The sequence below is a fragment of the Sciurus vulgaris genome (genome assembly GCF_902686455.1).
Source record: "Sciurus vulgaris genome assembly, chromosome: 7".
NCBI lineage: Eukaryota > Metazoa > Chordata > Mammalia > Rodentia > Sciuridae > Sciurus > Sciurus vulgaris.
In genome coordinates this window covers 123721155-123733731 of record NC_136467.1, presented here as the reverse complement: position 1 = coordinate 123733731, position 12577 = coordinate 123721155, and the positions used below count along the sequence as shown (strand labels likewise).

Below are 12577 nucleotides of genomic sequence, written 5' to 3'. Positions count from 1 at the left end.
TTTGTGGCTCAGTGATAGAGCCCTTGCCTAGTATGTGTGAAGCACTGAGTTCAGTTCTCAGCACCCCATATAAATAAATGAATAAAATAAACGTCTATCAACATCTAAAAAATGTTTTTTTAAAAAAAGAATGATCCATTGGTGCTGAGAGCAGACCTTTGAGTAGAGTGCTCAATGTGGGGACAAAGTAGGTTCTTTTTCTTTGATAGTCATGCAGACCATATGGACTCTGTTTCCCTAAGGAATTCAGAGAAGGCTGATTCTCGTATTCAAATCCTCCATGGTTTGGAGGTTCTGGATAAGGCCCTGTGGCTTCATAGAAATGAATCAAGACAACTCAGGTGTAAAAATTGGGCAGTGACATTTCCACGTGAAATTACCGGAAAGGAAGGGAAAAAACTCAGTAATCAGAGAAGAATTCAAACCAGTTGGTTAAACCTTGGAATGACCTGGAAATTCAGAGTTTTCCTGAAGAATGGGAAATGTGGAGTTTGGAAATTATTTTTTAATTACCTACAGACAATAATACACCCACTTTTTTTTTTTTCTTTTTTAAACAGGGGATCAAACCCAGGGCTTTGTGAATGCAAGGCAGACGCTTTGCCACTGAGCCGCATCCCAGCCCAATACACCCTCTTATTGCCTGCCCCTGGGACAACCTCCCTCCACCCTGCCCTTGGCAGAGTGCAGCCTGTGTGGTCTAAGTGAGCTAAGAGTCCCCTCCCAGACTAGGGATGGGGATGGGACCCCCCAGGTAAGTGAGGATTATTTTTCACATAGTAGCACAGTTTTATACAAGGGATGTGTTTCCTAAGTAATTGGTAAGTGAATGAGTAACTGAATTGAGTAATGGTGGAGACATTACATACAGGCAGAAATTACACAAGCAGATATTTAGTTTAAACACAAAGAAAACCTCCCCAATTACCATGGTTGTAAAATCACACGAAATAGAAAACTTCACCATCTCCTTGGAGATCTTGGAGTTCTTAGCCTTATATGCCTTAGATATGCTTCTGACAGTCTGGTTAAGTCTATAGAATCTCAGGAAAGTTTTCAGCTGCACAAAGTGAAATAAAAAAGATTACAAAGGAAAGTAAATGTATTGAAGTAGTTATCAAAATGAAAAAAAAACAAATATGAGTGATGGTTCTAGCCATTACCATTTACTACAAAGTAATGATGAACATGCATGAAATTTTGAAATTTCTACAACTGGAAAGTGATATAAAGTCTGTGAATTCTATTGGCAATGATAACAGGTACTGCAAATACCTGTATAGGTTTGTTGCTTACATTTGTCATTGGAAGAAATGCTAAAATTCCACTTAGAGGATCATGGAAATAGAAGGTAACTTTTTCCCATCCTTGTTCATGGACACTTTGGGACTCTGGGATAAGAGCCCTGCATTAGAGCCAGTGATGTCTCAGACTGGAAAGGAAGCCAGGTCACAGAAGGTGTCATGCCCTGCCCATGAGCCTCTGGACAGCAGGAGGTGCCCTCAAGTTTTAGGGTCAGAGCTGACCTCCCAGCAAAGCAGTCTCTTTTCCATCCTAAACCTTTCTCAGGGCTCAGGGAGGGGGCATCATCCCATATCTGCTGTGCTTCCATTTAAACCCCTATGGAAGACTCTTCCATCTCTTCCACAATCCAAAGTCCCCAAGGATATAATATTTGGAGAAAAGATCTGGTACTCTCCCAGCAGCTCAGAGACTGAGGCAGGAGGATCATCAGTTCAAAGCAAGGCTCAGCAGTTCAGTAAGACTCTGTCTGTAAATAAAATTCAAAAAAAGGGAGCTGGGGATGTGGCTCAGTGGTTAAGTGCCCCGGGCTCAATCCCCACTATAAAAAAAAAAAAAAAATCTGGTTCTCAGTGATACAGTGACAATGTTCTCCAACCATTTGGAAAAAAAAAAAAAGAAGAAGAAGAAGAAGAAGAAGCATTCAATGAGCTGCAGCCCTCAAAATTGGGCAAGTCAGGGAAGGAAAATGAATTGGCCTTTCCATTCAGCTCTGTCATCATCTCCAAGGCAGACGTTTGTTCAGATTGTTTTCTGGATCACTGGACAAGGACACCATAATTCTTTTCTAAGGTGAGAGAGCCCCAAAGACAGTGGACATGGAGTGTGGTGATAGGAACCAGGAACCAGGCATGATTCTTCAACTGAACGCACAGCACTTAAGTCAGGAAAGCCACCAAGTAAGTGACGCTGGTCTAGGAAAGTCTTTCTTGTCACGTGGGAACGGAGAATTAACATTTCCTGGGGATTTACTCTGTGCCAGAGGTTGTACGCTTTGTCTCTTATATTCACCATAAATTGCATCTGCATAAGAAAAGTGCTTTGTTACCGTTTTCAAAAAAATTTGTGACATTGCAATTGTGTTTGTAGCCGCCAGATAGTCGTTCTCCTCTAACTCCAGGGCTGCCTGTAGTTCACCGAGCTCCAGCGAAGAAGGTGGGTAAGTAAGGGGATCTTCCTACAACGGCTCGACAAAGCCAACTGCCGGCAAATGGACCAGTGGTAAGTGCCCAGGAAACAACTGGCTACAAAAGCCGCTCACAGGAGTGCGCCCTCTGCTGGAGGGGTGAAGAAACCTCACCGTTACAGGCCTGATACTCTGCACTCCCTGAAATCAGGAGTTATCAGAAGGCCCCTGATCTTCTGATTCGCAAACTCCCCTTCCAGCAACTGGTGCGAGAAATTGCCCAAGACTTCAAAACAGATCTGCACTTCCAGAGTGTAGCTATTGGTTCTTTGCAGGAGACAAGTGAGGCCTATCTGGTTGTCCTTTTTGACGACCTCAATCTGTGTGACCTCTGTGCCAAACGTGTAACAATTATGTCAAAAGACATCCAACTTGCACTCCCCATACGTGGAGAAGATGCTTAAGAATTCACTATGGGGACTGGGGTTGTGGCTCAGTGGTAGTGTTTGCCTAGCACATGTGAGGCACTGGGTTCGATCCTCAGGACCACATAAATAAATAAGTAAAAATTATCAAAAAGAAAAAAAAAAGAATTCACTATGAAGGGAAACATGTGCCCCACTCTGCTGCATTTTTTTTTCTTCTTCTTCTTGTTATTGGTAGTTCTAAACATCAGATATTGTTTTCCCCATGGGGTCAAAAGTGTATGATTGCGAGTGGGAAAATTGGGGACAGAAATCAGGTACTGGCCATTTTTCCACTTTCATTTGTGTGTGAATTTTTAATATAAATTTTTAATATAAATGTGGGGATGTAAAGCATTAATGCAAGTGGAACGAGTTTCAGTAGCTCAACTTCATAACAATTATTTAAGAAATGGTTACATTTTTCTGGACAATGCCTGCATTTGGATTTTTTTAAACTAGTAAATTTCTTATGGACAGTCACTAAGTGGTGTTTGTCACCATTTTTATCACACATTTTTATCACACAGTAGCTTCCATCCATTCGTTATACTTTTCTGAGTTGTCGTTACATGCAAGTACCTGCTTTTAATGTTGTCTGTCTTCTGTGCTGTTCCTATAAGTTTGCTATTAAAATACATTAAACTATAAAAAAATGCTACATTTATAAAACAAAGCATGGAAATAAAAGCAAAGGCTTGATTTTGTTCCAATATTACACTTTTATTCCTTTTTTTTTTCTTTTTTTTCCTAAAGATACATTTTAAGAGGCTTTTTCCAGAGGAGATGGAGGCAAACTTCTCCTGAGAGGGGCCTGGTCAAGCTTTAGAGTTGGGGCAGGACAAATGTATTCTCCATAACACACAGTGTTACTTCTTCTAAGTTGCATTGATCCTGCTCCAATGAATCCTCTCTGTATTGTACTTAATATTACTAGTCTGGATGTAAATTGACTAAGACAATGAACAAAAAGTCTTGCTTTTATTTCTTTGCTTTTAAAAAGCTTCTTGAAAAAAAAAACTAAAACACTGCTTGATTTTGATAGCTTCTGGGGAAGCAAAGGTAAAGAATGGAGATAACTATGGTGTGTCCCACAATGGTGAGACAAAATGAGATTTATTAATCTAATTGACACTTGGGGTTGCATGTTGATTAGTGACGGAATTTGGATTTGAGCATGTGGATATATGTTGGATTTTGCCACCTAATTTAGATTCTTCTGGCAGTGAATTCCATGTTTGCATTAGGGCCTCTATCCTCCAACATCAGGTAGTCCTGAGGTAGTGTTTGTCAAGTGACTCTGCCCTCTCTTAGTGGAAGATAGGCACCGGACCAAGCTAGATCCGTCAGAATTTTTTTTTTTTTTCCTTTGATTTAAGGTAGAAGCACTGACCCTAGCTACCTAGATGCTGGAACAGTCTTGACTTCTCTCCTTTCTAAAGACTCCTGTTAGGATTTTCCTTCAAGTTCTGTCCTTCCAATATTTGACTCTTACTAAATCTGTCACTCCTTTACAACTGGCTGCCACCTCAGCTCCATAACTCTCAGCGTGGAGTCAAGGAACAAAAGGTGAATGTGGCAGAAAAGGTTTAAGCCACTAAGTGGCTGTATGGTTTTAAGTTCATTACTTAAAACAGGAAGGATGCCTTATAGTGCTGGTGTGTGAATTCAGTGAGACAAAATATATGCCCTAGGAGATCAGGGAGTATGATTTAGCCTCTGCTGCACCCACGGTGCCTATCACAGAACACAGAGAAGGGTACCAATAACTAGACAGTGGTTTGTTGAAAACTGCTTTTGAAAACGCTATCAACTCTAGTAATAGAAATAGCTGTGTCCATTGTGCCCAGGATGACAAGAATGGATTTCTAATTTTTCTCTTCAAAATTTTGTCTTAGTCTTGCTTTCTCTTTCTTTCCTTGAATCTTTACATTAAGTCTGACTACTTTATTTTGAAACTCAGTTAATTTACCTGTTCTCCATGATGTCTAGAAATCCTAAAATCAGAAATGTCACCCTTCTTGGGTGGAGGGTAGGAAGGTTCATATTTACAGGATGGGAAGGAAGGAGAATATGCCTTCTTTCTCTGTCCTTAGGGTACACATGCCCATTTGATAGCTCTGAAATGTTAGGGTGGGGATTGCCATAGTATAGAGACAGGGCTGTTGAACACCTAGTAAATATTCCCCAGAGAGCTCAGTCTGGAAGCAACTCAGGGCAATGTGAGATCATGAAGGTTTTATGATGGTGATGATGATGATGATGATGATGATGGAGATTTAATCCATGGAGGCTTTATCACTGATCTATATCCCCAGCCTCCCCCTCTTCGTTTAGTGAGACATGATCTCACTAAGTTGCTGAGACTGACCTTGAATTTGTGATCCTCCTGTCTCAGCCTCCCAAGTCACTGGGAATTACAGGTATGCCCCACCTCATCCAGCCGGAAATGAAATTTCTTTAAAGGACAGAAATTCCTGAACAGCACTGGGGGTCATTATAGCCCACAGAACACCTCCAAATCCCTCTGATGTAACACTAGGGACATCAGTGTCAAATACAGACACCAATCCCAGGGATGAGCAGAGGGAAGGAGGATACTGACCAGCTCCTAGATGCTCCTGGTCTAAGAGATCAGTGTGTCCGTCTGCAGCAAAAGAACTGGGTGAGAAGTTTGAGGAGTAGTGATGTTCCCCACAAGTTACAAGTTTCAGCTTGGGGATCCTGTGATCCATAAAAGCCAGAGAACAGAGGATTTGAGCCTGAAAGGAAAGCCTCTAGCTGCACAGAGGGCTGAGTTTGAGGAAACCAAAAACAGCTCCATCCCCTGGTCCATGCTGACCCCTGGAGGTCCACATGGGTATCGCAGGCTCTCTTCTACACTGTCCCCAGCCTCTCAGTTCTGGAACAACTTATCCTTACAGACCATTGGGCCAGAGGATTCTATGGATCCCCGAAAACCTCATGCTCCAGTATCACTTGAATGCCCGCTGGATTGCAGAATCATGAATTTCCAAAACAGTCCCACAGCCTCTCGTCCACACTCCAGCATGGCCTCTCTGGATTGCAAAAACCCACGTTTATGGGTTAAGTCTGAATATTTGAGGTTGAAGATGGGCAGGAAAAGGAAAGATCACACTATGAAGAACCACGGTGTCTGCCTGAACAGCCCTCCCCCTAGCAGAGCATTAGTTGAGTCTGTTTTTTTTTGTTGTTGTTGTTGTTGTTTTTTTTGTTTTTTTTTTTTTTTTTTTTCCTGTTGTTTTTGGGACTGAACCAGGGCCTGATGCATACTAAGCAAGCTCTCTCGGAGCTACACCCTCCAGTCCTATTAGATGAGTTTCGATGAAGTCACCTATCTCAGCCATCTTCTCCAGGAGCTATCCAGGGACCTCTTCTTTGGTAACCCCCCTTATTTGTCAAAGCAGTCGAAGCTTCTCCTATTGCAAATCCCAGACCCTGGACTTTTTTCTCCTGTCCTCTCTGCGTTGGAGATGGAGTCAAATACCAGAACATCTGGATTCTCAAGATTGAAACCTAGAAGGGAGTGGCGGAGGTGACTGGGGCAGGATAAGAGATGGAGCAGCAGAGAATTTATGGGACCGGCGTTTGGGGAGAGCACATAATCAGACAGGCCTCAGAAAACCTGCCGGCCAGTCATACTAGGTAAACTTGGAACTACGCCAAGGGAAGAGGCAAAGCCAAGGTGCGAAGGGTGAGGTCAGTTAAGGACACAATTCTGGTGCCGCCCCCGGGGTGTTCGGACCAATCAGGAGTCGCCCTCAGACTGTACCCTCTTCCTCCACCTACCCTCGGTCCTCCTCTGCTCTTCCGCCACGGGATTGAAGACTCTCAAAGAGGCAAGGCATAAGCTCTGAGATAGTTTCCAAAACCAATCAGAGGCTGCTCTCAGATATAGGGACTAATCCTAAAAATATGTTCCCTTAGGGCTTAAAGGCGCTCATGTGTCTCTAGTGGAGTCAGCTCAAATGAGATGTAAATGGGAGCAGGAGAAGGCTCCGAGTCAAAAATAGAAATGGAGGATATCAATAAATTGAGAACCTGGTCCATTCCTGGCCTAAAGGTGTGGGTGCGGGTGCTGGTGAAGGTGCTGCAGCCCTCCAGCAAGGGACTGTGATTCCACAAGAAGAGAGACTAAAAGGCTGAGTGAGGGAGAGGGCATAATCTCAGTGTCATCTTGGGATTTTCCCAAGGTAGCCCTCAGGACAGTGCCAGAAGCTACATGGTCATGCTCCAAGCCGTTGAGGCTTCTACCATTTTAACCAGAGACCACCTTCTTCCAACAGGTTGGTTACTTAGGAAACATCCCCTCCCTTAATGCAACCTCCTCTTTGGCCTGAAGTAGCTAGAGGCTACAGATTACTGTCCTTGCCCCTTCTTTCTAGATACCCACCAGAAAGGATGTAATCCCTGCAAGAACTCTGGTAAGGAAGGTGATTCTGGAGGAAAGATCTACCATTTGAAAGTCCCAGGAGGAAGGAGAAAGGAAATAAGGGAGGAGTGCTATGTCACATTAAATATTTATTATTTTCTGCAGACTGACCTTGGAGTAATTCTCAAGCCAGGAGGGGCTGGTTTAGTGTTCAAGTTGCTGAGACCTTAGGCCAAATGTTACAGAAATCACTCTGAGTCAAACAAAAATCAGTGACTTGGAGGCAGCATTCCCTTGCCACCAATTCCAAGAGTTGAGGCTTCCCGCCACAGGACTCCAGTTAAGTGAACTGGAGATTGAGGCAGTGAAGCTTTAACCAGGGGAAGAGAAGAGCCTTGGATGTGTGAGAGGAGGGTGACAAAACTGGAGAAACGATAAAGATCATTACAGAAGCCAAAAGGAAGTCTTGGGGAACCTGAAGACGCTGGGAGATTCAGAGGGCTGATCCTGTTGGGGCAGAGTCCTGGCAGTGGGGGTTGGGTGAGGCATGGGCAAAACTAGAAGGGGGACCCAGGTGATGAAGGGTTTGAGAGAAGGTGCAGAAATCCATGGAGAGGACTGGCAGATCTCAGTGTGGAGTCAGAAATTGGGCTTGTGCTTCTTGAGTTCCACCATAAGGTGGTGGATGTTGATAAGCTCAGCCCTGGCAGGGAGGGCCCGGAGCTGGGGCTGCGACAGCACCCGGTGGAAGCGATGATAGAGCTGGATCAGCTGGGTCAGGGCTCCCTGGTCAGAAAAAGTCATGGAGGAATCAGACAATGAGGTAGTGCTAATGATTATGATAGGGATCAGGTTAGGACTCATCCAGAACTTTAAGCACAGCCGGTAGTTAAAAATAAGGGTTATTTATTTAGATAATACTGAGGCCAGGGAAGAGGGGGAAAATAATCAGCAATGGGAGATGGGAGCAGTTGCAAGTTACCTGAATGATACTGGTTCCATTCCTGAAGTTGGTGAAACTGCGCATTACATCCTGACTCAGAGACTCCACTGATGATTTCCAGGAACTACCAAAGCCACGAATCAGCTGAGTTACCCGAGCTGATGGTAGGAAGAAAGAGTGCAGAGAGAAACTAGGCCAGAAGTTCCACCCCACAGAGTCCTCCCCAAGGCAAGCTGTCCTCATCATCAGATCCCACTTTTCTGGCATTCCTCCAACCAGACCTTTCCTGCTTTGCTCATTTTTCTTTTGCACTCACCTTATCACTAACCGTACCATTATCACATTATTCTCATACCTTCTTCACCTCGAAGTCTTTCAGCCTGTCCACGCTCAATCAAAGCCTCAGCCTCCTTTACAAATGCCACCAGACCTCCAAAAGGGGGAGACAGCAACTCTTCAATGAATTCCTGGAGAGACGTGCAAGCATACACACAGGGTCCAGTGTTCTGGTATCATGATGACTAAGTGCTTAGACAGTCACAGCAGAACAACTAAACTCTGGAAAGGTCACACATTTTCAGATATTGATGTTCTCATAAGAATAGAGGAAATCTCCAAGAATTCTCTTTTAAAAAACAATCAAAAAATCACTAAACTAAAATAATTAAACTTGAGCTGGAAGAAGAGCAACAAGGAATTACAGTCAAGGCCAGAGTCCAAGCAGTTGGGTAGCTGGGCAATACAGGGCCACGGCTATTTAATATCTGGAAACTGAAGATGACACCAACTTCAGGTGGGGAAGCTGAGCCTGGGTGTCTTGGAAGAGCCTCAAAGAGGCACCAATGTAGACCCAGATGGATGCACCTTTCAGCTATTACAAAAGCAAAGGCAAATCCTTTCCAGAGGAAAATATACTCAATCCTAATGCAGACCCATATGATTCCCACTGATTAACATCAAACAGGAACTTGAAGATCATCACACATATAAGGAGGCAAGCTCCCACAAAAGTCAGCAAACAGAATAACAGTGGAATTAGATCACCAGACAGGGCGGGTAGAACTGTCAGGTACATAGAAGTTAAATGTTTTTGTTTTTTTGTTTTTTGGTACTAGGGATTGAATCCAGAGGTGCTTAACCACTGAGCCACATCCCCAGTCCTTTTTACTTTTTATTTATTTATTTATTTGGGGGGTGGGTACCAGTGGGGCACTCGACCACTGAGCTATATTTCCAGTCCTATTTTGTATTTTCTATAGAGTCTGGGTTGCTTAGCACCTCACTTTTGCTAAGGCTGGCTTTGAACTCATGATCTGCCTGTCTCAGCCTCCAGAGCTGCTGGGATTACAGGCATGTGCCATCACGACCAGCTTATTTTTTATTTGAAGACAGTCTCACTAAGTTGCTTGGGGATTCTCCGAGTTGTAGAATGGCTTTGAACCTGTGATCCTCCTGCCTCAGCCTCCTGAGTCACTGGGATTATAGGCCTTTGCAAACACACTTGGCTCAGCTGAATGTTCAGAAATGAAATGTTTAAAGTTAAGGATGCAAACACAAAGATGAACAATTAATAAGAACTTAACTAGGACTGAACAGACTTGAAAAAATGGAATTTTTTTTAGAAATGAAAAATTAATTTAAAAAATCAACATGTTAAATAGCAGACCAGCTACAACTGAAGAATGATACACTGACCTGGAATTTATAGTTGAAGAAATGACTCAGAATGCAGCACAGACAAGGAGCAGGAAGTTTCTGAGACAGAATTACATACAGAAATCTAAATAATGGGTCTAGGCAGTGATAATTGATGGCTACTGACATCACCAAAAGAGAGCCAAGAAGACATTATAGGTTCCGTGATGGAAGCACATACTGGTACCTCTTAAATATTCTTTTTTTAAAAATTTTTTTAGATGTTGATAGACCTTTATATTTATTATTTTATTTATATGTGGTGCTGAGGATTGAACCCAGTGCCTCACACATGCTAGGCGAGTGCTCTGTCACTGAGCCACAACCCCAGGCCCTCTTAAATATTCTTATTAAAAGTCTAACAAATCTGATCAAGCCTTTCCCTCTAACTACACATTTATGGGAAATACACTAGATAGAGGAAGTTTAGCCACACCATGAGATTCAATCATCAAATTCCAGACCATACATCAATCTATATGACAAATGACACACTCCTTAGTTGTGGAGGAGTGGGGGCAAAGATAGAAATCTATACATTTTTAAAAAAAGACATATTTGTGGACCTTACATTGAGACTGATCTGAACCCCAAAATCATTTATAACTGAAATCTGAATACTATTTTATGCAGATATTTTATTTATTTATTTATTTTTACCAAGGATTTAACCCAGGGCCTCTGCATGAAGTACTTTACCTCTAGCTCCATCCCCAACCCTTTTTTAAATTTCATTTTGAGACAGGGTCTTGCTAAGTTGCTGAGGCTGGCCTCAAACTTGTGCTCTTCCTGTTTCAGCCTCCTGAATAACTGGATTTATAGATGTGTGCTACCATACCTAGCTTATAGAGATAACTTTTAAAATGTGATAATGTGTGGACACATTCTGATACTGATGAAGTGGTAATGATATATAAGATTAATTCAAAATAAGTGAGGGTACAGGATGAGCAATAGGTATCAGTACAAATAAAACTCCTGGTGAGTTGTTACTGGTTGAAGATCAGTGGAGGTATTTAGGGGTTCAACATGCTATTCTATTAATAATGTACACTTAAAAATTTCCACAATAAAAAGTTAAATTAAAAAAAAAAAAAAAAAAAAGGAAGGGTTGGGGCTGTGGCTCAGTGCAGAGCACTTGCCTAGCATGTGTGAGGCACTGGGTTTGATCCTGAGTACCACATAAAAATAAACAAATAAAAATAAAGGTGTTCTGTCCATCTACAACTACAAAAAAAATTTTTTTTAAAGATAGAAATTAAAATAGGAGACAAAAAAAAACAAAAAAAAAACTAGTCATGGTGGCATGCATCTATAGTCCCAGTCACTAGGGAGGATGAAGCAGGATTGCTTGAACCTAGAAGTTTAAGGCCAGCCTGGGCAACAGAGCAAGAAGAAAGAGGGAGGTGGCAGAGCACAGTGTAGCATGCCTGCAATCTCAGTGACTTAGGTTGAACCATGAGAACTACAAGTGCAAGGCCAGCCTCAACAACTTAGTGAGATCCTGTCTCAAAATAAAAATAAGGGCTTGGGATGTGGCTCAGTGGTAGAGCACTTGCCTGGCATGTGTGAGGCCCTGGGTTTGATCCCCAGCATCACCAAAACAAAAAAATAAAATATAAAAGGGTCTGGGGAAGTATAGTACCTTGGGTTCAATCACCAGTACCAATATTAAATAAATAAATAAAGGGGGGGGTTACTCAATGGAAAGTATGCCCATGGCCCTACCTTTGAACCCCAGCACCATATACAAAACAATAACAACAACGACAAAGAAAAATCCCACACAGTAAGATATGGAAAGATGAAACTACTATTCCATTTAAAAATAAATTAATTGTATCTTTTTCACTCTTCCCTCAAAATATCCATTTATATCCACTGAGGGTTGCCAGGTAAGTAATATGAGACTGAGGGAGACATACTTTAAGAAAGAATCTTTCTATAATCAAGCCATCTTTATTTATGATGTGATTTTGGACAGAGATTAAATATCAAAATTCAACCTATACCATTGCCTAAATGCAATAACTCTCTCAACATTATAATAGTATGGGGCACAGGAAGTGGGCTGCAAAGTTAAAATGAGCTAACTTGTGACAAGGCCACAGTTCACAAATAGCCACTGATTACACAAAGCATGGATAATCTGAACTAAAATAAGCAATAAACATAAAATACATACCAGACATTGGAGACTTTGTATTGGGAAAAAATTTAAATATATCACTACTAAATTTTTTTTACTGATTATAGGTTGAAATGATATTTTCATTCACTAAATTCATTTCACCTGTTACTTCTTTATGTTTTTGTGTTTATTTTTATTTTTTGCCATGCTGGAGAATCAAACCCAGAGCTTGCTTTTTTTTTTTCGCTCTTTTTAAAAATTTTATTTAGAATACCTACTTGTAGAAGTTAGCATAATTTTACAGATCATTAGAAAAATTCAATTGTTTTCTCTCAGCAAACATGTATAATAGGTTAGGAATAATAGATTAGAAATGTAATACATTACAAAACAGTAGTCTATGACTATCTGTACATTTACTATGCACCTTAAGGAAAAGAATTTGACAGTGTGCTATACTTACACTGCAGATAACATACTGTTATTCTATCATACAAAATTGACCAGTGGTAGTGCTTAAATT

The 12577-nt window shown here is 41.7% G+C and overlaps 1 protein-coding gene across 1 annotated transcript in view; it reads right to left on the bottom strand.

Moving 5' to 3' along the window:
• Positions 1 to 7421: 7421 nt before the first annotated feature.
• The window catches only part of VPS52 (VPS52 subunit of GARP complex), a 19775-nt gene continuing 14619 nt past the window's right edge, over positions 7422 to 12577 (bottom strand). Inside the window, exons 18-20 of the mRNA XM_079147828.1 lie at positions 8584 to 8695; positions 8268 to 8386; positions 7422 to 8071 (exon numbers count right to left, since the gene is read on the bottom strand). Coding sequence (XP_079003954.1) covers positions 7925 to 8071; positions 8268 to 8386; positions 8584 to 8695 — 378 coding nt within the window. The 3' untranslated portion in view covers positions 7422 to 7924. The remainder of the gene's footprint in view (positions 8072 to 8267; positions 8387 to 8583; positions 8696 to 12577) is intronic.